Genomic DNA, 26446 nt, shown 5'->3' on the forward strand with positions numbered 1-26446 from the left:
TTGATTACTTAGGAAACAGATTATAAACCTACATCCAAATGTAATATTTTTAAAACACATACACATAATATTGTTTTTACATATTACTTATACTGAATATTTAATTACCTCCCTCATATTTCAAAAGACTTGAAAGTGCCATCAAGCTACAATTCAAATAAGACTTGAAAAATGTAAGATATATTTTATATGAAATGATAAATTAACTAAAGCGCCGAAACCGGTTTGGCTCAGTGGATAGAGCATCGGCCTGTGGACTGAAGGGTCCCGGGTTCGATTCTGGTCAAGGGCATGTACCTTGGTTGTGGGCGTGTCCCCAGTGGGGGGTGTGCAAGAGGCAGCTGATCAATGTTTCTCTCTCATCAATATTTCTAACTCTATATCCCTCTCTCTTCCTCTCTGTAAAAAAAATCAATAAAATATATATTTTTAAGAAAAGATAAATTAACTGAAACACTATTGCAAGAATTTAGTAAAATAAGACTTTTGAGGACTTCCTGTTTAGCTACTAAAAGTATTAGACATTCCTGTGATCCCTACTCACCTGAGGCAAGTACAGAACTTAAATAAATATAATACTTAACCAAAGATCATCTCTGTGGCAGAATTAGATGTTGTGGAAAATAATCACTAATCAAAACTGAACAGTCAAAATTGATATAATAAAGTTCATTCACTAAAGTTAATGAACTTTGCTTGGAGACCTTCTCTTTTCTAAACAAAAATCTAACTAATTTATCTATCTCGGCCCACAGCAACTTAGAACAAGAAAACTACAGTGAATAACAGCACAAAGAACTTGACAGCAAAAAGAAATACTGACGATAAAACTGACCTGGAACCTTTATAAGAAAAAAAAAAAAAATGCCTGTACTTCAGTATATATTGGTAAGGTAAGTGACCAGTATATATTGGTAAGGTAAGTGACCTTAAGTAATCAAGAAAAATTAAATTAAGCTCAGTATACCCTAGTACTAATGGTCCCTTTGCTAGCAATTATCAACACTACCTCAGGCTCTATCCCAGCCCTACAAAAGTCAGGAGATAGGGCTCACCTGTTTTAGCAAACATTCCCAAGTGATTTTGATATATGCTAAAATTTGAGAATCACCCTTCTACCATAGTTAAAGAGAGCAGGAAATTAGATACATTTAAAACAATTACAATACATTTTAGGGGAAAGACCCTCCATTAGAGTCTTAAGATTGTTATCTGGAAAACATGTCAGACAATTAAAATACAGGGTGGGGCCAACCTGGTATGGCTCAGTGGTGGAGCGTCAACCTATGAACCAAGAGTCACGGTTCCAATTCCAGGTTAGGGCACATGCCCTGGTTGTGGGCCTCCATTCCCAGTGCTGGGAGTGCAAGCAGCAGCCAAGCAATGATTTTCTCTCATCATTGATGTTTCTATCTCTTCTTTCCCTCTCCCTTCCTCTCTGAAATCAATAAAGATATTTTTTTTTTTTTTTTTTGCCGAAACCGGTTTGGCTCAATGGTAGAGCGTCGGTCTGCGGACTGAAAGGTCCCAGGTTCGATTCCGGTCAAGCACATGTACCTTGGTTGCGGGCACGGTGTGCCAAGAGGCAGCTGGTTGATGTTTCTCTCTCATCGACGTTTCTAGCTCTCTCTCTCGCTCCCTTTCTCTCTCGTTAAAAATCAATAAAATATATATTTTTAAAAAAGATAAAATCAAAATCAAAATTAGTTAGTGACTTCAGTAATGAGTTAGGTATTCAACCTCTAAATATCCCTTTTCACCCTAGCCAGTTTGGCTCAGTGGATAGAGCGTCGGCCAAAGGGTCCCAGGTTCAATTCCACTCAAGGGCATGTACCTTGGTTATACATTCCTCCTCTGCCAGGGCCCTGGTCTGCGTTCATATAGGAGGCAACCAATCTATGTATTTCTCTCACATCATTATTTCTCTGTCTTCCCTCTCTCTTCCACTCTCTAAAAACCAATGGGAAAATATCCTCAAGTGAGGACTTTAAAAAGTAATAAATAATAAATAAGTATTCCTCCTTTTCAAAACTAAGAACATGCTTTAGCCTACAGATACCAAGCAGAACATACTTATTTGGAACAAAGTATCATGGGGAAGGTACCAAAACAAACCAACAGACACATCCTAGTATATAAAAAGCCAGGGGGTGCCATGACCAAAACCACCAGAAAGACGACCGAACCAACTAGGGGAGTTAGTGAGGAACCACCGAACGACTGAAAAGCAGACTGCGTGGGGCAACCAGGCCAGCGGGGGTAGGGGGGGAAGAAAGGGGGCAACTAGGCCATGGGGGGCAGTAGGGGAAATCAGGCCAACAGGGGGGACAGTAAGGGGCAACCAGGCTGGCATGGGGACAGTTGGGGGCAATCAAGCCGGGAGGTGGGGGTGACCATGCTGGCAGGGGGAGGGGGGCAGTTAGGGGCAATCAGGCAGGCAGGCGAGCAGTTAGAAGCCAGTAGTCCCAGATTAGAGAAGGTGCAGGCTGGGCTAAGGGGACACCCTCGCCCCATGCATGAATTTTGTGCACCAGGCCTCTAGTTACCATATAAAGCCGGGTTAGGCAAACTTTGGTCTGTAGGCCAAATTCAGCTTTTGGTCTGTTTTTATACAGTCTCCAGGCTAAGAATGGTATTTATATTTTTAAAAGGTTATAAACAAAACAAAACAAAGAACTTGCAGCAACAAACCTAAAATACTACCTAGCTCTTTACAAAACCTTTGCCCAGACTCCTGATCAAAGCTACTTAAAGGGATTTCCTCTCCCTCTTTCTGAAATAGCTAAATGCACAAAGTGACTTGTTAGACAAACACTACATATCCTCCTATATAATAAAAGTGTAGTATGCAAAACTGGAGTTCATCAGGGAGTTCAACCCGGGGAGGAGCCAGCCAAGGAAGGGCGTACCTGGCCAGCAGCTATTAAGATTCTACCAGTGCATGAATTTTGTGCACTGGGCCACTAGTAGGAAGATACAATAAGTGGATTGATTCCCTTAGCTACAAATCAGAAGACAAAACCTCTGAAGCACACCCCTCAAAAGGGCAAAAATAAGTAGTTCCCTCTCACCAGGAGATGGCAGTAGATTCTCCCAGAGGCAAGGTTCTGGTTTGCCAATGGGCTCAAGGGTTTTGACGTGGTTATTAAGAAAAGCAGTTTGCCGAAACCGGTTTGGCTCAGTGGATAGAGCGTCAGCCTGCAGACTGAAAGGTCCCAGGTTCAATTCCAGTCAAGGGCATGTACATTGGTTGCAGGCACATCCCCAGAAGGGGGTATGCAGGAGGCAGCTGGTCGATGATTCTCTCTCATAGATGTTTCTAGCTAGCTATCCCTCTTTCTTCCTCTCTGTAAAAAATTAATAAAAAATATATTTAAAAAGAAAAAGGAGGGAAGGGAAGGGAAGGGAAGGGAAGGGAAGGGAAGGGAAGGGAAGGGAAGGGAAGGGAAGGGAGAAAGAAAAAGAAAAGCAGCTTGACCTTCCAGAGCTCACTTTCTGGACCTCACAATCTGCATAAAAAGGAAATTTGAAGGAGACTGAACAGGTGACAAGAACTAACCACATCCTCTTTAGTGACCTGTTCACTCCCAATTAGAAAAATGACACCATTTCCTAAATGCATATGGGCTAAAAATTAGGAAGTAGGCTGAGAAGGCGAGTGAAAACGATCAACTTACATTATTCAAGGGATGTTCTTCATTTATGATTCTACAATTCTTACTACACTTCAGTTAGTTGAGTAAGACAATGGATTTCTGTCTCCACAACTTCAAACAAGAGGGCATTTTAAAGAGAAGTTAAAAGTAAAAATGCAAACTTTAGATATATTTCAGCAGAGTTAACCCAGAAAAGTCAAAACAGGAAATTACAAGTCAGTTGAACACACGCAAAACTCCCAGGTACTGCGTGGCTGCAAGGCAATGGCAAACATCCATTAACTAGCAGTGCCAGAGCTTTCATTCTTATTCCAACCCTCTACTTCATAACCAAAAATGTCATTTTTGCTTGAAACCCTTGGACACTTAGTCAAATAACATTAGTATAAAACATGCCATGTCATGAAGTTGCTTGGTGCTCATGATGACTCAGCAGCTGCTGCAAAACACAGAGGTGACAGCCTAGGATAGTAGACAGCAAGTCCACAAAAGTTCCAGTAAGGCGTAAACAAACACCTTATTTTATTATTTTGGATATTCCTGGACCCTTTTCTTTGGTAGTTTCGAATATTAAGCAACACTTACAATGTTGATCAACAAATCCCCAAACATCTTTTAATACCAATTCAAAAGCTAAAAATGTATTTTCTTTTTCAATTTAATGGCTGAGGCAAGAAGCTAAAAGTATTTTAGGTTGGGAAATGATAAATAATCAAGCTCTAAAACAAACTACACAACCTAAAATTATATCAGCTCTAAGACAGATTGGATGATAGGTGTTATACTGTTAAGGCATCATTTATCCAAATTTAGATTTTAATCTATGTACATTTAAAAATAAGCTATGATTATAACTTTTGCCACCTGGAATATATTAGCTCCTTTTTAAACTCTGTGCAGACAATGATCTGTATTTAAAACATCTCATTTTTTATGTACTAACTTTCTTTTAAGGGGAGCTAAGAACATACTCAGAGACATTTATTCTTCAGGAGAAACAGAAAGCATGTGTCTAACTTCCATTCTACAAAAGGATTAGGTTAAATGGCCAGGCTTGTGACCTGAATTCTAATCTTAAATCTGCCTGCATGTACCCCTATTCTCACATAGAAATCTGAATACCAAGTACTTTCTTTATATATCCGGGGGAAAACTGGTCGGAATAATACTAATGCTTAGACTTGTGTTAGAAAACTACCAAATATTATAAACCACAATTTTTGCTATTATATTAAAATTTTCCTTCAAGCCTTTACTTTTAAAATTGTTTTTTAATGATACAATTTAACACCACCAGCAAACAGTGAAGTGTTCAATATTCATCATCACCCAGCATAAAGCAATCTAGGAAGTCTATCTTTAAGAGTATGCAACAAGTTATCAGACTCTTCTGATATATTTTTGCTTTTCAACAAGCTTAAAACACACACTTCCCACCTTATTATCAATGAGTTTTATAAATTTTATAAAAATTTATAAATTTTTATTAAAATAAGTTAGCATTTTCCTTACTCAATCCCCATAACAAGTAACATTTAAAAAATGAAATTTTCTCAGAATCAAATGTCTCATTTACAATTAGGACAAATTCCTTTTCATAATTTCAAACACCCCAGAGCACACAAGGTGGTTAAATAATCTAACACCACTAACATTCCTGAATGTCAAAAGTTCTGGAAGACACCCTGTAATATTAAAATATTTTGTGCATGAGATCAGAAGTGGCATCCCGGTCAACTACGCATATTGGCCCATTTTAACCTCCAAAATAATAGGGGGTGGGGAACAGATGGGGTCGGGGACACACAGGGGGGAGGGAAGACTCTCACAGCAGATAAAAGACGTTAAGGGTAGAGAGGGACTTTCAAACTGCCCCAGTTGCCAAGGTAACTGTATCCCGGTTAAGGGAGGAAAAAAAAAATCTAAACCAATGCTCTTCGATTGGGGAGAGAAAGAACTCATTACTAGGTTGATTCTAGGTTAGTCCACTTTCTGTGTAACGGCGCCCCCCGCAAACCCCCAGCTCCCCGGAGACTAATCTCCTCGGGGCAGCACACTCTGAAACGCTGGAAACTAGAAAAACAACTCGCATAGGGGCCTCCAGACACATCTTCTATCTTTCTCCCTCGAGAGGACGTGAGTAATGCCCTCAAGCTCCCATCCCCGCCAAAACCGAAAGGAGCGCGCAGCGGAGGCCTAGCACTCCAGTTCCCGCCATGCGCCGGCTGGGGAAGCCCCGGCCCGGAGGGCCGGGCAGAGGCGGCCCCGGCCACACGTGTGCGCGGCCAGGGTCGGCCTGTCTCTGCCGCTTCCCGTCGCTCCCCCCGCGGCCTGAGCGGCCGCCGCCTCACCCGGGCCTTTCCTCGGGCCCTCAGGTCCTCCCCCACGTGGGGCGCCGGGGCCCCTCGCCGCCCGTTCCCTCCTGCCAAGTTCCCGACCCGCAAAAACCACCAGGGAGCCGGGAGCCCCGTACCTGCTGCTTCGGCCGCCCCTGCTGGTAAGGCTTAATTGGCCCCTGGTGGCAACGCCGCGTCCGGATCTTGCCGCCGCCGCCGCCCCCTCCTATTCCTCCGGCTTCGGAGGCCATGGCGGGGCGTCCGCTGCTTCCCGCTCCCGGGTGGGTCAGGGAGCGGGAGAGGCAGAGGCGGCCGCCTTAGAGCCTCCCCCGGCCCACCCCCAGCCCACAAGTCCGTCCCCGCGGCCCACACTGGAGGGTACGGGCACACCGGGAAACGCGAGGCGGCGGGCGGAGTGGAGAGAAAATGAGCGCGGGCAGCAGGGAAGGCGGCGGCGGCGGCAGAGGCCGAGTCGCTGGCTCCGGTCCGGTAGACACCCGCAGGCCCCCTCCTCTGTATGTGTCACGGTCTCTATGGAGATCCCCCGCGGAGGGCAGAGCCAGCGGCTCTAGGGGCCGCTGAGGCCTAACTCGACCGCCGGCTGATGGGGATTCTTCTTCCGCCGCCCCGGCCGTGGCTGCCGCAGTTGAAGCCTCCGGCGCCGCCCGCCTACCACTCCCCTTTGCGCACAGCGCCCGCCCCGGCGTCGCCGTCCCTGCAGTCGCCGCCGTTGTTGCGCCTATTTAGCTGCTGCTAACCACGCCGCCGCGGTCGCGAGCCAGGGCACCGTCATCGTCAGCGCCCGACGCCTTTGCGTCATCACGCTGCGACTGGATGATTGGCGAGAAAGCAGGAAGAGCTGGTCGAGCCCGCGCTCTCTTGGCGCGCGGCACGCTGGGAAACGTAGTTTAGCGGGGAAACCGACTTCGGAGCGGGTGGGGGAAGATGCGGATGGAGACCTGCGGAGCGCCGCAGAAGCACAAAGCCAGTAGCTTAGATCCTTTTACTACTCTTAGTTGTAAACTGGGACTTTGAAAAAGGCATTTAACCTCTTTAACACCCTACTTCTCCCCATTGGTAAAGCGGGCAGAAAATCTAATAAACACTGGTTGAAAAACAATATTCATGATATTTAAGCTTCAACCAGAATTAGGAACTATATATAGTTTCATTAATATTCCACTTAACATACCCGGGGCCCTGGACGGTGGTGCTCAGTAGTTAGAGTGTCGTCCCCCTCACGGAAGGCTAGCGGGTTTGATTCCTAGTCTGAGGCACCTAACTGGGTTTCAGGTTCTATCCAAGCCCGGTGGGGGTGTAGGGGAGGCAACCAATCTATGTTAATGGTCTCTCTCCTTATCCCTCTTCTCCCTCTTCTCCCTCCACTCCCTCTTCTCCCTTTTCTCCTCCTTCCTCTCTCTCCCCTATTCCCTCCCTCCTTCTTTCCCTCCCTCCCTCCCTTCCTTCATCCTAGTCTCTAAAAATCAATGGAAAAAGTATCCTTGGGTGAGGATTAAAATAGTAATAATAATAATAATAATAATAGTAATAATAATAATGGCTTTGTTGTCTAACATACAAGGGCTGGAATTCTGACTCTGCCACTCTATAGCTTGAATTTGGATAAATCAAAACCTGAGCCTTGTCTTCCTGCTCCATGAAATGGGAACTTTAAAATGCACCTTATGGAGCTGTAGTGATCATCTATTATTATGCAATGCACTTAGTGTATTTCCTGATATACAAGAAATGCAATAAATGGTTACAATTACTAGCTGCACAGTCAACTCATATTAGAGGTAAGTGGTATATTATCCGTAATAAAAGTGTGTGTGTGTATATATATATATTTATATATATATTTATATATATGTATATACATTTATATATATACACTTGTGTGTGTATATATATATATATATATATATATATATATCTCAACACCAAATACAAGTCATTGTATTTAGGAAAGTGAATAAGTGAGCTAGGCTCAAACAATCTACAAAATATAGGGATTTTAGGAGTTGAGGGTTAGAAAGGTCTTGGTGACCCTGTGGCTCAGCCCTCATTCGTGGTCAAAACCAGTCTAAAGAATTCAGATAGCCCTACAAGTGTGGCTCAGTGGTCAGAGGTTCAACCAATGAACCAAAAGGCCACCTTCAATGTGCAGGAGGCAGCTAATCAATGCTTCTCTCTCATCATTGATGTTTCTAACTCTCTCCCTTCTTCTCTGAAATCAATAAAAATATTTTTTTAAAAGAACTCAAATTGCATGTTTAATTGAATTGGGCAGTCAAAGCCAGGATATAACCCAACTTTTCTATAAGATTTGAGATCAATAACCAACTAATTAGGAAGAAAAAAATCGGTGAAAAAACATAGGCTTAATATTCCATTTGAGATAATTAACTTTAAACCTTATAAATAGACTTAATTTCAAATCTATGTAGCCTTGGGGAAGTTATTGATCCTCTTCCTAAGCTTCAGTTTCTTCATTGTAAATCAAAGGGTGGTTCTAATTATAGGATTACTGTAAATATAGCTCATATCTAATAATTGATTAGATTTAAAAAGCATCTAGTATCATCCAGATCTCAGATACAAATAATGAACACCAAGACTTTTATACATCTCCACCACCAAACTGAACAATTTAAATCAGTATATAAATCATATGCCAAATTGTGAAACCAAACTTGCAGTACCTTGCTATTTATAATACCTTTCAGCTCCTCAGGAATTATGCTGTATGAGGCATAAGTTTGCAGAGCAAACAGCTTTCAGTGGCACTTCTGACCAAAGCTACCAAGACTAAAAAAAGTTATTAAATGTGCTAGACAACATTAATCTATTTCCTCTTCTGCTTCTTGTCCTAGCTTCATGCCCACCTCCACCGCTAACTCCCCCCTAGACTCTCTAGGAATGCAAGCTCTTCCTCCTGAAGCACCTCATCCTCCTTACTTATTACAATTGTTTATCTTGCACAATTCTTAACTAGTTATTTGACAAGCCAAGTAAAGTACTTTCTATTTCGTTTACTCACAGGAAAGATCTGTTACCTGAATCTTTAACTAGGCTACATATACACTGAGTGGCCAGATTATTTTGATCTCTAAATGCATAATAATCTGGCCACTCAATGTACACCCTATATAATAAAAGGCTAATATGCAAATTGTCCCTTCGGCCAGGAGTTCAACCACCAGGCAGGCCAGCCAACTGCCCATGTCCCCTCTCCCTGGCCAGACTAGCTGGACCCTACCCATGCATGAATTCATGCACCGGGCCTCATATGTGTGTGTGTGTGTGTGTGTGTGTGTGTGTGTGTGTGTGTACACACACTGAGTGGCTAGATTATTATGCGTTCAGAGGTCATAATAGTCTGGCCACTAAGTGTATAGGGGATTGAACTGTAGCAAATCCCATTTTCCCTTTCAGCGCCCTGCCAGACTGACTGGGACTCAAAAATAATCTCTTTCTTGGAGGCTATGAATTGATGTGTGGGACAGACTTTATCTCTAAGCTTTGAAAGGAAGAGACATGGAAAAGATCTGGGTCAACAAGACAAAACTTCAAAATAGAAAATTAGTAGGATTTTTTGAAAATGTGGAAAAAATCTAAAACCCCCTTTAGCTTTGATTTCAGTTGTTTAACACACTGTGCGGTTATTTCTTTGAAGTAAAATAATTGGTGAAGGAACTATAATATATTAGTCCCACATTAATGTGATTGAATTATTGAAAACTATCAGGCTTGCCAGAAGAGAAGTAGTGAGGCAAGGAGAAATCTGCATTCAAAACTTTCCCCTGCTTAACCCTACCCTTAAATATTAGTAGCATTTAGCCTCAGTAGGAGAGGAGGTAACTTCTTGTGCATAGTTTGGGATTCTAAAATAACAGTGTTTCTGTGCATTCAGTTTAGAGTTACAAATTATCAAACCTAGAGTTCCTTACACATTTATTGGTACAAAATTCATTCTTCAGTTAGGAATTAGTAGTAGTAGAATGGGTTATAATAAGTTATATATAACCCATATATAACCCTGCATTCAAGCATACAAATAATTATTGAACATTTCTCTAAGAGATACTATATATAAATTGGAAAAAATGTCAAATGGCATGAAACAATAATAGGAATTCTTTTTAAAAATATATATATTTATTGATTTTTTTTACAGAGAGGAAGGGAGAGGGATAGAGAGTTAGAAACATCGATGAGAGAAAAATATCAATCAGCTGCTTCCTGCACACTCCCCACTGGGGACATGCCCACAACCAAGGTACATGCCCTTGACCGGAATCGAACCTGGGACCCTTTAGTCTGCAGGCTGATGCTCTATCCACTGAGCCAAACCTGTTTGGGCAATAATAGGAATTCTTGAAATCCTTCCAGCCATATTAAGAGGTAATAGTTGGGGGGGGGGGGGTTGATTGTTTGTTTTGTTAGGAAGGGAATATTCACTACTTATAACTAAGCAATTTCTATAAGTGATGAAATGTAATCCCTAGAAATCCTATGAGATTCTGAAATTCACAAAATTGGAAGCTACCACTTGTAAATTTTATAAGCTAGTAATTGTATTCATCCTTTCCTTTTTATTATTTATCTCTATTCCCATCAGTGTTTATACCTAGACAAAACTGAAATGGCTCTGAGAAGTGATCTTACATTTTGGATTACTTCATTTAGGGCACATGTGTCAAACACAAGGCCCGAGGGCCAAATCCGTCCCGCCAGGCCTTGCAATGTGGCCCGCACCGCGCTGTCATCACTGCACTCCGCTGCGTTTCCATCACAATGACAGTTTATGACTGTTCAGTAAACCATTCGGCCCGCGATTTAGGCTGGATTTTAGATTTTGGCCCCTTCTCTGATTGAGTTCGACACCCCTAATTTAGGGTATTTTAATAGAAACTCATTTATTTGCCGAAACCAGTTTGGCTCAATGGATAGAATGTCTGTGGACCGAAGAGTCCTGGGTTCGATTCCAGTCAAGGGCATGTACCTGGGTTGTGGGCCCATCCCCAGTAGGGGGCGTGCAAGAGGCAGCTGATCGATGTCGATGTTTCTAACTCCTTATTCCTCTCTCTTCCTCTCTGTAAAAAAAAAATCAATAAAATATTTTTAAAAAGAAACTCATTTATTCTCTACTACTTTTTAAACTCAAAGAAGATAAGAAATTTTCTCACTGCAATATCTTGAACACATAAAACACTGTTAACAGATAGCAGTCGCTCTATACATACTATAGCTCATTTCTTCAATATCCAATTGCTATCAAGGTCAAGTGTTTTCATGTTTTTATCCTATATAATAAAAGTCTAATATGCTAAGGGTCTGGTCATACAGTAGGCCATTTAACCAATCAAAGTGTAATATGCTAGTGGTATGCTAAGGCTGCTCAACCACTAGTTATGATGTGCACTGACCATCAATGGGGCAGATGCTCTGACCAGTAGGTTAGCTTGCTGCTGGCATCTGGCCTATTGGGACTGAGTGAGATGGGCTGGGCACACCCTGGAGCCCTCCTGTGGTCCCTCCCCAGCTGGCCAACGTCCCACATTCCTCCTCGGCCCTAATTGTGCACTGGTGAGGTCCCTCCACCTGGCTTGTGCCCTCTTGCAATCCAGGACCCCTCAGGGGATATCAGGGAGCTGGTTTCGGCCTGATCCTGTAGACCAGGCTTAGGGACCCCACTGGTGCACAAATTCATGCACCAGGCCTCTAGTAATAAATAATACAATGAAGACTACAGCTAAACTTCTTTATATTAACTTTCCTAAGTTTACATGTATTTGTTTTCAATACTGCATAACAAATTAATGTTTCTTTAATTCATTTATTCATAATTTGTTTATGAGTATCATAAAAAATCCCTAAAATAATGTAATACAGAGGTGGTCACACAAGCCTTACAAATCTGAGGGGAATTATTATCCTCATTTTACAAATGAGGGGACCATACATTTGAGGGACACTGAGAAAAAAAAGTAACTTTAAAAAGATTGATAGACTAAGTAGTTGAAATTTCTCCTTCTACTTACTACAAAGTCCATGCTCTTGCTTTGCCACCACTATGCTGTTTTTGTAGCCAATTTAGGAACTTGCCTACCACTCAAAACATTTTCTCTTTGAAAATATCTTTTTCTAGCTCAATGGAACACTCCCTACTTTAGAAACCTCTTTCTCTCTGATTACCTCTACATTGACTAATATGTTTAGATTCTGATCTATCATCTATAATAATAAAAAGGTAATATGCTAATTAGCCCAGTCATCTTCCAGCCATCATGCTGGACATCCTTCCTGACAAAGCCAGGGGAAGCCAGCCTGGGTCCCGGGTGCCTGTGGGCAGCCAGCCGGGAAAAGGAAGGCCTACTTTTGCATGAATGCATCGGGCCTCTAGAACTGCATAATGAAAATGGACATTGCAAACTGTAGGATGTGCTAGTTATTAGAAAGACTAGAGTCAAAGAGCTGGCTTTGGATCACTGGGAAAGGAAAGACCATGGCATGGGGAGATGAAGTTATAGTGTAAGATGAGAGTGAAGAGTACATCAACAGGGGTATTTAAGTATAAGAGGTATTGTACATTAGAACTCCAAGTCAGAGAGAAGCCATGTTACTAATATCACTAGAATTCTACATATACCATAGAAACAAAAGAATATGGTGACGGATAAAGAGAAAAAACAGCTTTTCATATTCAAAGTGCTAGCTCATAGCACATAGCACAGGAGGACAGGAATTCTTTTATATATATATATATATATATATATATATATATATATATATATATGTAATTGATTTTTTTACAGAGAGGAAGGGAGAGAGATAGAGTTAGAAACATTGATGAGAGAGAGTCATCGACTAGCTGCCTCCTGCACATTCCCCACTGGGGATATGCCCGCAACCAAGGTGCATGCCCTTGACGGGAATCGAACCTGGGACCCTTCAGTCTGCAGGCCCACGCTCTAGCCATGGAGCCAAACCTGTTTTGGCAGGAATTCTTTCTTAATAACCATAACAAAGATTGGCCCAACTTCATGTTTCTTAAACCAGAGCCCAGTTTTTTTCAGCCAGACTAGAGGTGTACTGGGAGAGATCTCAATTTATGAAAAGCCTATTACTATTAAGGAACAAAACCTTATTTCCCCCCATAAAATACGGTAACCATTTGCCAATTATAAATTAGCAAATAGAGAGGCTGCTGATCTTTCTCTAATTACAATAAAATTTAGTCTAAGCCCATCCTGGATTAAATAACAGCTTTTATATATTCTTCAAAGATAAGACAATTCTGGCAAAAGCAGTATTTAGAGGTGACAATTGCAGTAAGTTAGAAAATTATGTATTTTACCCTACCAACATAAAATGAGGTATTTGCCATGATGCTTATTGAAGCAAATTATTATTTTATTAAGATTAGTTTTATAAAGATTTCCATGTCCTTCCACATACCTTTTTCATATGACAGTTATTATCAAACATTTAATTAGATTGGAATATAAGGTGAAATGAGTGTGTTTTTTAAAAATCATTATATTACACACTTCAGTCTTAACTGGAAAAATGCAAATTGGGGTTGAGATTCTAGAAAGTTATTGGGGGTTTTTTGTCTGCCTGTATTTTGAGAAAGTGGGGCCATAGCATTGAGAAGATATTTAAAGATATATATCACCATGCCCTAACTGGTTTGGCTCAGTGGATAGAGCGTCGACTTGCAGACTAAACGGTCCCAGGTTCAATTCCAGTCAAGGGCATGTGCCTTGGTTGCCAGCACATCTCCAGTGGGGAGTGTGTAGGAGGCAGCTGATCAATGTTTCTCTCTCATCAATGTTTCAACTCTCTATACCTCTCCCTTCCTTTCTGTAAAAAATCAATAAAATATATTAAAAAATAAAAAATAAAGATGTACATCATTATACTTTCATTAACTTACTATCTTCTCTGTCTTTTGAAAATAAAGTAATACTTGAGACTAAAAAAATTAACTATGATCCAATTTTGATTATCTACATATATTATTTAATTTCAAGATGCCATATAAGATTTTTCCTCTTCCTTACTACTTATGTCAATGCATACTAACCTTTGTCTGATTTACATGATTATGTACATTCCATTATAGTTCTAGGCATATTTTAAACTCATCAATTTTAAATGGAACTTCAGTTTCATTGGATGAAATAATAGCCAAATTAAGACGACCAGTCTGTCAGTTAACAAAGTCCTGATCAGTTCAGTTGGTTAGAGTGTTTTCCCTATACACCAAGGTTGTAGGTTTGATCCCCAGTCCAGGGCACATACAAGAAGCATCAACTAATGAATGCATAAATAAGTAGAACAACAAATTGATCTCTCTCTCTTTCCCCCCTCCCTCTCTAAAATCAATCAATAGCCGAAACCAGTTTGGCTCAGTGGATAGAGCGTTGGCCTGCAGACTGAAAGGTCCCAGGTTCGATTCCAGTCAAAGACATGTACATTGGTTGTGGGCACATCCCCAGTGGGAGGTGTGCAAGAGGCAGCTGGTCAATGTTTCTCTCTCATCAATGTTTCTAGCTCTCTCTCCCTCTCCTTTCCTCTCTGTAAAAAAAAAAACACAATAAAATATATTTAAAATCAATCAATAAAAAAATGTTAATAAAATATTGTTAATGAATCAACTAGGATTAAACATTTTGGCCTATAGGGATCAAGGCCAAATCACTCACATAATTTATATATATATATATAAAAGGCTAGTATGCTAAATGTTCGACCATCCAGCTGGTTGCTATGACGCACACTGACCGCCAGTGGCAGAGACTCAACACAGGAGCTTCCATGACACACATAGAGAAATGGCACTGTGGATCTGGCGCCCATAAAGCTTCCCCTAAATGGGACACAGGCCCTGCCACCAACCAGGAGCAACAGCCCACCAAATTGCAGCTGGTACTTCCCAGAGCCCATGGCACAAAATGCAGCCCACACCCCAGCCCAGCCCAGCCCAGAAACAGTCACAATGGGCACTGGGTAATAACATCATGTAGCAACACTGGCTTCTTCTCCCCAATGAGTAGCCTCCTTGCAGTTTCTTCAACACAGGAACATGACTTGCTTTATAGCCAGGTGGAAACATTTTACACTGTAACCAAGTATCTGTGAAGCATTTTCTCATGCCTCATCTCATTTGATCCTCACAGAAGTCCTAGAGTAGGTAAATAGGAGACTCAGTAAAATCCCATTTGCTTTTCATTAGCTGGAAAACAGAGATTTAGAAAGCTTAGAAACTTGACCCAACTGAAAATGACTTCAGGTTTTGTCACTGCACAGAATATAGTCAAAACACTGCTGCAGTTAAATATTTTACCCTTTGTTTTCCCTGCGTGATCTACAATAATAATCTGTTTCATGTTGATATTTCTGCTGTGTTGCTCACAATTACCTGAAAGAGGAGTTGGAGTGGTTCACTGGGCTGGAAAAAGTTTAGCTAAATCAGAAAGTAGGTCTAATTAAGCAAGTTTATCTATATCTATATAAAACTCTCACTGGCACCAATCCCATGCGTGTGTTTCCATCTGTCATTATCTATTGTAAATTTGGTTGACACTTCTATTAAAGAGAAAAGGCAAATAGCAATATTAAAATATTTCTTCTAATTAATTTCCTTTCAATGTGCACAAATTTGTGCATTGGCCCTATAGTCATTTATAAGATGGAAAAGCAAGCAGGAACTCTAAAAATGAATATTCTTAATAGTGGGTTAGTATCTAATACCTAAATGCTAAATGAGAAGAGAGGCAACTTGGGAGTAAAATCTGTAGACTTCACTTCCTTAAACTGTAAGGACAGGAATGAGAGCAGCTTTGTACTTGGCAAATCATAAAAACAATTAATAGATTGCCTGCTTCTAATAGCTTTATCTCTTAAATAGGTGCTATGAAATCAAGATAATATTCAGAGCAAATAATAATGGATTATTTAGTCTAAAGATTCCCTGAAGATGGTCATCAAAAGTATTCTATACACTTCACACTTAGAGTTAGTTTTTCTCTTTTTTCTTTTTAAATACATTTTTATTGATTTTTTTACAGAGAGGAAGGGAAAGGGATAGAAAGTTAGAAACATCAAAGAGAGAGAAACATCGATTAGCTGCCTCCTGCACATCCCCCACTGGGGATGTGCCCACAACCAAGGTACATGCTCTTAATGGGAATCGTACCCAGGACCCTTCGGTATGTAGGCCGATGCTTTATCCACTGAACCAAACCGGTTTTGGCAGAGTTATTTTTTCTTGACAGTTTTTCTTACAAAAGGGAAGACCTAAAATGTGATATTCAAGAAGTGAAAAATCATTTTAAAAGGTTCACATAGCCTTGGATGGTGTGGCTCAGTTGGTTAAGCATTGTCTGGTGTACTGAAAGACCACTGGTTCGATTCCAGGGCACATATCTACATTTCAGGTTCAATCACTGATTGGGGTGCACACGGGAAGCAACCAATTGATGTTTCTCTCCCTCTCCCTTCCTCTCTTCCTAAAATGAATAAAAACATATATATTTTTAAATAGGCTCACATACACCTCCCTTCCAATAGGCCAAATATGAACACATTTGTTCATATGAACACTTAAGGTCAAGACATCGAGGTAATGAGTTAACCAAGGTTTATGTAAAGAGCAAGCTTAGGCCCTAGCTGATTTGGCTCAGTATATAGAGCATCAGCCTGCGGACTGAAGGGTCCAGGTTTGATTCTGGCCAACGGCACATGTCCAGGTTGTGGGATTGATGCCCAGTGTGGGTCATGCAAGAGGCAGCCAATCAATGACTCTCCGTCATCATTGATATTTCTATCTCTCTCTCCCTTACTCTTTCTCTCTGAAATAAATACCATAAAAAAAATATTTTTTTAAAGAGCAAGCTTAGGAATTCTTGTTTCTCATTTATCTACAACAACCAACAATTTAAGTGAGAGTTGATGAAGCAACAGCTTATAGAATACATAGTTTTGCCTCCCCTCTTATTTAATATTTGGTATATTTCAACTTTACCAGAGATAAAGTGAGCAGAAATGAAGTTGTTTTTTTCTCTTTTTATTTTCATTAGTTTCTTTTTCAAAAAAAAAAAAAAAAAAAAAAGTTAGGCTATTACCTGAAATGAAATTCTGGTCCATTCTTATTCTCTGTTACCATGGATAACAAAGTTGATTTAATAGAGCAATTAATGAAACACAATGATTAGTTAATAAGATTAGTTTTAAGCAAGCACCTATAAGCCATAGCCTATATCCTCAGGATAGCTCACCTTGTGGGGGTCCATTGTAAGTACTGTAAGATATTGTGAGCAATCAAAAATGTGGTTCTTCAAAACCAAAGAATAAAAAAGACCCTTCAAATATTCTCCAAAGCAAATATGAGTGAAGTTATACTTCTCAACATTCAATATTAAACAGGCAGTATTGCCAAACAAGCAAAAGGCAACACTGCAAATATTAAACAAAGCCTACTGAAACATACCACCACCCCCAGCTAGGGAAAAGCACTCTGACACAGGAAGGTTCACATATATATACCTCAAGTAGAATTAAAACATCAAAGCAAACCGTCCATCAGTCTTTACAGAGGCCCTAGCCAAGCAACAATCAGCTTCTACCAGCTACAGTTAAATCCAAGCCACTATTTAGATGCTTTAAATTAGTAATTATTAAACCAGCTTCCTCCCTCCCCCACCTGATTGTCATAAAATCTTGTGCCCATTGTGAGTCACCTGTAAGTCATATGCACTTCCTCAAAGAAGCACTTGCTTTTAGACCCATTCCTTTCAGCTGAAGTGCTAATAACATTGATGGATTTTAGCTTCATGCTTGTTAACACTTGAGTATAATGTGTCTCTCATAGAGGATAGTTCTATGCAGAACTGTGGTCACTTGCAAATAGGTTATGGTCTACTGCTGGGCGGAAGGAAACAAATACACAAAAGGGCGCTGGGAGTAGACAGCTGGGAAGGAAAGGCCGTTTTTCTGTTTTCACTGTCGGCCATTGTGCGTATTTCTGTCCCTCAGCCCCTCACCATATTTGGGCCCACAGATAGCAGCGTCTTCCTTCTCCAATGGTTTGGTTTGGGTTTATCAGCAAAAGAGAACTGACTTTCCCCTTTCATTTGCTCCATCACTAACTTTAGAACAGAATCCTTCGAAAAATATTAAAAACTGAGATGGAGGGGAAAAATACAATAGTTCTTAGAAGCTTTCTGTCCCAATTTCAAGCTAAGAAGAAGAAAAAAAAACTACATGGCCATCACATCTAAAGAAGACAGGTCAGGACATTTGTTAGATTTTTTTTTTTCAGGAACACCCACTGAACTTCCTAACTATGCAAGCAATATAGAAAAAGAAGAGGGAAATGTTTAAGGAGTGATATCAGAGAGACAAAGGGAGGGCTGAGATGAGAATGGGGAGAGAAAATTTTAAATTCTGTCCAGTAGTCATGACTAGCCATTTCTGAAAACTCTCAAAACTTCTGCCAGGTTCCTGGCCAGTCTGAACTCACCTTTGGTGTATTCACCTTCCATAAGTCAGTCTTCTGAGTCGAGAATGGCTCCTCGTTGACCCAAATTCAAGAGCTGAGAAATAGAGGGAGGGAAGATGAGTGATACTTTGCAGGAATGGTGCTGCCGAAGTGCGGAGTATCACTTACTGACGTCATAAATAATGAAGGACCAATAAATAACACATTAGAAAGAAACGACCCTCCTTAGTGCCTCTTCATGGTTTCCTAACAATTTATATCCAGAGCACGAGACACACTTTGGATAAATGTTTATTGAATAGATGAAATCATACTCATAGGAGGTTTTGCACTTTGTTATTTTGTTATGGATTTTTAAAAATATCTTAAAGTAAAATTTGTTAACATAACCTTTTATTGTTAGAACACATTTAATCTCCCCTTTTCTTTTAAAAACAATTTACCTGCAACTATGTGCTAATTGTAGTGTCAGAGGAAAATGTAACCGAGGAAAACAGTGCTTTCCCTCTGGGATTGTAGGATCTGTGAACTGAAGGGTAAAGGGTCCATACTTTAAAACCAGACCTTTGGAATATTAATCAAAAAGTATTTACGGTATTCTGGGCCATATGTTCTGCAGTAAACAAGATGACATAGGTCCTGCCATTTAGGGTCATATATAGAAATGTTACTTTATTCTTAGTATTTTGAGTAAATACTCATGCAGATCAATTTCCTTTGGGAAGTGTGTTGCATAAATGGCATTAAGTTTACATTCTCCCACGTAAAACAATTGATCAGGCAGACAGAAATCTATTATACATAGAAATGAGCAGTGTCCCCATTCCCAGGCTCAGTGGAATTGTGATCAGAACACTCAAATAGGGAACATGAGTACAATTTCAGGATGTTATTCCTTTCTTTAAGCTAGGGGTGTCGAACTCAATCAGAGAAGGGGCCAAAATCTAAAATCCAGCCTAAATCGCGGGCCGAATGGTTTACTGAACAGTCATAAATTGTCATTGTCATGGAAACGCAGCGGAGTGCAGTGATGACAGCATGGTGCGGGCCACATTGCAAGGCCTGGCGGGACGGATTTGGCCCGCGGGCCTTGTGTTTGACACATGTGCTTTAAGCATAACTAAGCTCTTCAGTATGAAAGACCAGGTTAAAAGAAGCTACTGTAAAATTGTATGCTTTATTTATTTATTTATTTATTTAAAAAAAATATATTTTATTGATTTTTCACAGAGAGGAAGAGAGAGGGATAGAGAGTTAGAAACATCGATGAGAGAGAATCATTGATCAGTTGCCTCTTGCACACCCCCTACTGGGGATGTGCCCGTAACCAAGGTACATGCCCTTGACCGGAATCGAATCCGAGACCTTTCAGTCCACAGGCTGACGCTCTAACCACTGAACCAAACCAGTCCCAAATTGTATGCTTTAGAGAGATGTATAGACCTAAGGTTACAATGGGACCTACTGTGCCCCTAAATAATTGCAATATCTAAGTGGGATCTAGAGGCAAGGAAGAGACCAAGGAATATGATTTGAAGTGTCCTACACTCTTACTTAGTAACCAAATGCATGAGATGATGGCACCCCGGAGTACCCACTGTATGCCACACACACCACTGGGTGTTCACATGCATGCATTATCTTTCATCCTTAAAATGAGTCTTCTAAGGAATATTCTAAAAGAGAAGGGTAAGTACTTCATTCAAAGTCATATACCTGGTAGCTGGCAGGGTGGGCTCTGAACACAGATCGGACTGATTTCAAAACCCCTACTTCTTTTGTTACACTAGGAAGCATTCTAGAACTTCCCACAGCCAATGGGCAGAGAGAGGGGAGCCTGAGATGGTCGCGGAAACTGCCGAGCCCACTGACATCCATGCCTCTTCTCAGGGAGCTAGGCCCAGCTGCTGCTCCACAAGCGCCTTGCAGGATTTCTGGGACAAAAGAAGGGCTCTGCTGACCACATCAGAGGACATCGAAGGATGTCTTATTGGACCCCAGACTCCTCTGAGTTCCCTTCTTTGCAAAGTTGCCAGATAATATATGACACCAGTTAAATTTGAACTTCAGATAAACAGTACTTTTTAGTATGTCTTCAACATCACAAATATTGCATGGGAGAACTTGTTTGCTAAATCTAGCAGCCCTATTTCAAAACATCTTAAATGAGAATTTGAGAGATACATGCATACAGTGGCTGTTGACTGGAATTATGAGAAACTCCTCTGTAAGCACATCCTGGGATCGCATCATCATTCATTTTATGAGTTACTAGTGCAGCAGACATGTTTGTGTCCAAACGCAGGTATGTAAGAAATATAAATTTATATTTCTTTAACTCAACAGAATTTCTGTTTCAAAACCCCATTTTTTCAGAGCAAGCAAGCAGAACATAAAGTCAATCATGTCTGAATTGTTTTTAAGGGTTCACATAGTGCTGTGGGGAACCATTTATTTGTTTGTTTTAATCCTCACCCCAGGATATTTTCCAATTGATTTTTAGAGAGGGTGGAAGGGAGAGGGACAGAGAGAAACCTCAATGTGAGAGAAACACAGTGATTGGCTGCCTCCTGCACGCACCTTGACCAAGGCCCTGGCCAGTGAGGAGCCTGCAGCTGAGGTACATGCCCTTGATGGGAATCGAACCAGGGATCCTTTGATCCACAGGCTCACGCTCTATCCACTGAGCCAAAACGGCTAGGGCGGAACACTTATTTCTTGATGTCCTCTGTCGATGCAAATTCATTCCTGGCCTTGGTACTTTCAATCCAGGTGTTTCTGTTCCTTCATTGTTCTCCTGAGGCACAGGCATGCTACAGATACTATGCATACCAGCTAAGGCTCCGAACCTTCTGCAGTCCTTTAAAGCTCTGCCTGCTTAGGTTCACAGGATAGTCACCCCCTGTCTAGCTTCTTACTGCCCTGCAAGGCTTCTGCCTTGGGGAGTGAAGCATGATACTCTTTGTCATTAAACTGTCTAAGGCTCTTCCCCCAGGGAAGGACACATAGTTCCTCCAGGGGACACTAGGACACCTGTGTCCTCTCAGCTTCCCCTCCCCCACTCTCTAAATGCTCTCTGCCAAGGCAGTCTTTCTCAATCTTTTTCTTTTTCATGTTTTTTAATCCCCCCTCCCCATTTTTTTCTAGGGATGGCCCACTCTCCTTAACAACCCTATCCACCAGCTCTCAATTGTATCTAATTTCCCTAAGAATCTTATGTTTTTGGAAGACAATGGAAGGTTATTTCATTTTCACCCTGGCTCATCCTTTTCCCTGGGCAATGAATACAAAAGAGCTCTCACCTTGAAAGTGGGAGAGAGGATAAAGAGAGAACAGAGAGCCCTACTGGTTTGGCTCAGTGGATAGAGCATCAGCCCTCAGACTGAAGGGCCCGGGTTCAATTCCAGTCTAGGGAACATACTTCTGTTGCAGGCTCAAACCCCAGCCTGGGTCAGGGCCAGTGTGGGAGGCAACCAATTGATGTGAGATTTCACCTTCCCTTCCACTCTCTTTGAAAGTCAATGGAGAGTCTACGGCCATACCACCCTGAACGCGCCCGATCTCGTCTGAAAGTCAATGGAGAAAATATCCTCTGGTGAGGATTAACTACATATATATATATATATATATATATATATATATATATATATATATATATATAGAGAGAGAGAGAGAGAGAGAGAGAGAGAGAGAGAGAGAGAACAGAGGAAAGTATTCTAATCAACTAATTTTAAATATCCTCAGGCCTTTTTTTTTTTTTTTCTTCAAAGCACCAACTGTAGTCATCAAATCTTCCCTACCCATCAGACGGGAAACATTTATTTATTTTATTTTATTTTTTTTAAAATCAATCTTTATTGTTCATATTATTACACAGGTTCCTCATTTCTTCCCCCCTCCACCAGGTTCCCACCCCACCCTCTGCCCCCTCATCCTCATCCATTGGTGCACAGTTTATGTTCAGTCTCTTCCTCCCTCCCTTTCCCCGATAGTAAATCCCTTTTCAGATAGCAAATCTGTTACTTAGCATTTTCTCATATCAATAATACCTCCACATGCCCAATGATACACTTCACACAAAAGACATTTCCTAATAGGACAACCAGCCTCATCCAGGCCCCACCCAAGGCACTCACAGATCAACACCCCAGGACTATACTAACTCAACACATCCAGATATAAGCCTTCATCACTTGATTCAGCAGACCCTCAAGTTCCCGCAAAAGTTTCCAGCCATGTCTGAGAGGCAGCCGTGGGGCAGGGGCAGGTGAGGAGCGAGCTGTTTTGGGCCAGGCTGCTCCGGGCCTGGCCTCTGTTGCTCTGGTTTGTTCCACAACCAGCTGCTCCGTGTCTGGTCACTGCCGCTCCTGACCCAGTTGCTCTGGACTTGGCTGTTGCTGCTACAGGCCTGGCCACACCCGACTCGGCTGCTCTGGGCCCAATTGCTCCGGGCCCGGCCGCTCCGGGCCTGGCTGCTCCCAGCCTGACAGCCGCTGCTCCGGGCCTGGCCGCACCAGACCCGGCTGATTCGGGCCTGGCCACACCCAGCCTGGCAGCCGCTTCTCCGGGCCTGGCCGCACCAGACCCAGCTGCTCCGGGCCTGGCCGCTCCCAGCCTGGCAGCCGCTGCTCCAAGCCTGGTCGCACCCAGCCTGGCAGCCGCTGCTCCGGGCCTGGCCGCACCAGACCCGGCTGTTCCGGGCCTGGCCGCTCCCAGCCTGGCAGTTGCTGCTCCGGGTCTGGTCACTGCCACTCCCGACCTAGTTGCTCTGGACTTGGCTGTTGCTGCTACAGACCTGGCCACACCCGACCCGGCTGCTCTAGGCCCGGTTGCTCCGGGCCCGGCCACTCCGGGCCTGGCTGCTCCCAGCATGTCAGCCGCTGCTCCTGGCCTGGCCGCACCAGACCCGGCTGTTCCGGGCCTGGCCGCTCCCAGCCTGGCAGTCGCTGCTCCGGCAGACGGGAAACATTTAAAAGATGGATTGTCAGGCCTCACTCCAGACCCATACAATCTCTAGAGTTGAACCTAGAAATAAGTATTTTAACAAACTCCCAACATTTTTCTTACACTCAGTTGCACTGGTCCTCTGACCTGCTTTTGGGAATGGCTCCCTTTCCTTCCCACATCTTCTGTCTTCTTCTCTTTTCTTTCTTTTTTACTCCTGGAGTGGCAACATCCAGGGAAGTTCCCTTGCACAGAACCAATATCTAGTGTGGAGACCTGTATCCATCTTAAAGGGAAGATAACCTGGAGGATTTCATAGGTCTTATCTCCTCTTATTTATTTCCTCTCCCATTTTTCTCATCCTTTGGGGCCCCTGTCCAGTTTCTAAGAACAAACTCTGAGTGTAACCTACCCAACAAGACCATTCCAACCCACATGTCCTTCTTATGTCAAATGCAAAACTACTTCCCAGAGGCCTAAATGCTGCTCAGATCTTATGGAGGATCATCAGCATAGTTAAGCATCCCAGTTTTTTGAGGCTTAGGGATATTTCTTCAGGAAAAGGCCTAAGCATTTAAGATATATTCACAAAGTAGATAAATTAAAAAGTAAAATTAAAAAAAAAAGTCTTCCATTGATTTGTTGAAATAGTTGTTAAACACGCTCTTAATTTATTTGAAGAGAAGAGTTCACTTTTTTGGTGAGGGAATATGGCTAGGTAGGACATGCCAGGCTGGCAATTGTATTGGCCTATTTTATTCCAAAATGGGGTTAGGGGTGCTGAGCTAAATTGGAGCTCTTAAAGAAACATATCATAGTAAGTGGCAATGGATATGCTAACTGAAAATCATTCACAAGTAATGATTGGGAAGACTCACCCCTTGAGATGGTAGTTGGTATTTATAAAAGTCAGCTATGTTTATTGACTTGACTCAACAAAAAGTCCTGTTTGGTTATTATGACATCAGAATACTGCTCCATTTTAAATAACAGAGCAAAGGGCCTGAAAAATGAGGGAGGTGGGCAGGCTGATTGGCAGGTAGGAAAGTGAATATAACCTGTTTCCAATAATTCCTTTAGTTTCAGAAATTAAATTTATACTATCATACTCTAGGTTTAAATTATTGGAAATATTTTCCCCCCTTAAAATTAATTAAGCAGCAGTAGCTCTTCAAAGCTGATTGATCAGAAAGTCTAACAGATGCCAACCGTCAGCAGAGCACTCTGCTAAATGCTGTAAGGCAGTGGTCAGCAAACGCATTAGTCAACAGAGCCAAATATCAACAGTACAACAACTGAAATTTCTTTTGGGAGCCAAATTTTTTAAACTTAAACTACCCTGTTTCCCCAAAAATAAGACAGTGTCTTATATTAATTTTTGCTCCCAAAGATGTGCTAGGTCTTATTTTCAGGGGATGTCTTATTTTTCCATGAAGAAGAATACAGTACACATTTATCGTTAAATGAAAATAAAGGAAATTTATTACTTGTATACGGTACGGTAGTACAGTAGTTGTCAACACAAACCAGACAAACTGTGAATCCTACAGTATCAAGAATTTACTCATTTATTCAATGACAATCATGTCATCATCTTCTGGAACATCATCATAACAATCCAATTCCTGAATTTCCTGGTGAATTTCTTGTGACTCCATTTCTTTCAGAATCAGTGGACCAAATCTCTCATATTTAGCCTAGGGGGGGCTTTATTTTTTGGGGATGCTTTATATTTCACTCAGAAGGAAACCTGTAAGTAGGTCTTATTTTCGGGGAAACACGGTATATAGGTAGGTACACTGCTATTAACTTAATTAGGGTACTCCTAAGCTGGCCTTTGCTAAAAACTCAAGGGGCCAAAGAGCCACATATACAATAGCTCGAGAGCCACAGTTTGCTGACCACTGCTGTAAGGAAACCCGTTTTCCTGCACAGGGTGTCCTTTTTTTTTCCTTGCAAAATGGATGCAGAGATGGGATTAGGGACCAAAGAAATTACACTTCCTGGGTTGAGAGGAGCTATCAAGTTTTGCGAGGCCAGCCCACAGCTAAAGGGCAAGCGCTGTAAGTGCCCCTTCTGTGGGGGCTTTATCATCTCCCCTGAAGATCCCTGCTTCCTGAGGGCTGGAGCGTGGTTCTGGCTGTGGGCAGCCTTTATCGTTCTCTCTCCATCTGAGCAGGCCTGGAGGAGCAGGGCTGCACAGGGAGCGGCATGCCTTTGGCTGCTTGCGTGCTGCTCCGTGGTGACCTCTGGGACCTGCTCTAGGGACTCGGCCTGGACGAACCTGATCAGCAGGTCCCTCCAACACGTCTTCTCTTGGCTGAAAAGATGATTTTCCCTCAGTGCTTGTGTTGTTTTTGGTATTTTTACTTTAGATCCCAAACCTTGCCCTTTGTGGTGGTTTGTCCCATTTGGGAATCACTTTTTCCATTTTGTTATTAATTCATTTGCTCAATAAGCTTTTAATTGAGTCCCTAATGTGTCCCATTATAGGAAACCGAGGCCCTGACAGCTTAGGCTATATACTCAAAACCACAGTTTTGTGTCTTAGTGATAGGATAGCTATTGCCTGACCCAAATTCCATGGGTCTGGGGTGTGTTTTTACTTTGTTTTCATTGAGTAGTTTGTTTTTTAAAATCTTATGATTTCTTCTTAATGTTCATAGCTTATTTCTCTCTCATTAGTGGCAGCAAAGGATTGACAGCAGAGGCATAGAGAAGACAAAATAAATTTTATAATAGGCCAGGCCCACCAGCCTCACTAGTGGCACATCATTTCATTTTCACAACCACCCTCTGAAATATGTAGTATTGTTCCCATTTTCCAGATAAGGAAATTGAGACTTACAGACGTTAAATAACTTGCCTAACTTCATTTGATGAGACATCAAGTAGTAGAGCCAGATTTTGAACCCAGTTCTTTAAAACTCTAATGCCATTAAATTATACTGCCTCGCATGACCCAAGCAGAATAAATTTGATGTCTAAATGGACAC

The 26446-nt window shown here is 41.8% G+C and overlaps 1 protein-coding gene and 1 long non-coding RNA gene across 10 annotated transcripts in view; one reads left to right on the plus strand and one right to left on the minus strand.

The window, feature by feature from the left end:
- NUP153 (nucleoporin 153) overlaps positions 1-6775 on the minus strand; it is a 61355-nt gene extending 54580 nt beyond the window's left edge. For 5 of the 9 annotated variants that reach the window (XM_036444200.2, XM_036444202.2, XM_036444201.2 and 2 more), the window contains exon 1: positions 6130-6757. In XM_036444200.2, the coding sequence (XP_036300093.1) occupies positions 6130-6243 (114 nt within the window). In that variant the 5' untranslated portion in view covers positions 6244-6757. Of the gene's footprint in view, positions 1-6129 lie in introns of all 9 variants that reach the window. The other 4 variants (XM_036444199.2, XM_036444203.2, XM_036444197.2 and 1 more) reach the window with 3 other exon arrangements.
- A 636-nt stretch (positions 6776-7411) lies between these two features.
- LOC123652680 lies at positions 7412-9697 on the plus strand. The gene is made up of 2 exons (XR_006742138.1): positions 7412-7791; positions 9431-9697. It is a non-coding gene; the product is annotated as an uncharacterized LOC123652680 (long non-coding RNA).
- The last annotated feature ends 16749 nt before the right edge of the window (positions 9698-26446 follow it).

The sequence above is a fragment of the Pipistrellus kuhlii genome, unplaced genomic scaffold (assembly GCF_014108245.1).
Source record: "Pipistrellus kuhlii isolate mPipKuh1 unplaced genomic scaffold, mPipKuh1.p scaffold_m20_p_2, whole genome shotgun sequence".
Taxonomy (NCBI): Eukaryota; Metazoa; Chordata; class Mammalia; order Chiroptera; family Vespertilionidae; genus Pipistrellus; species Pipistrellus kuhlii.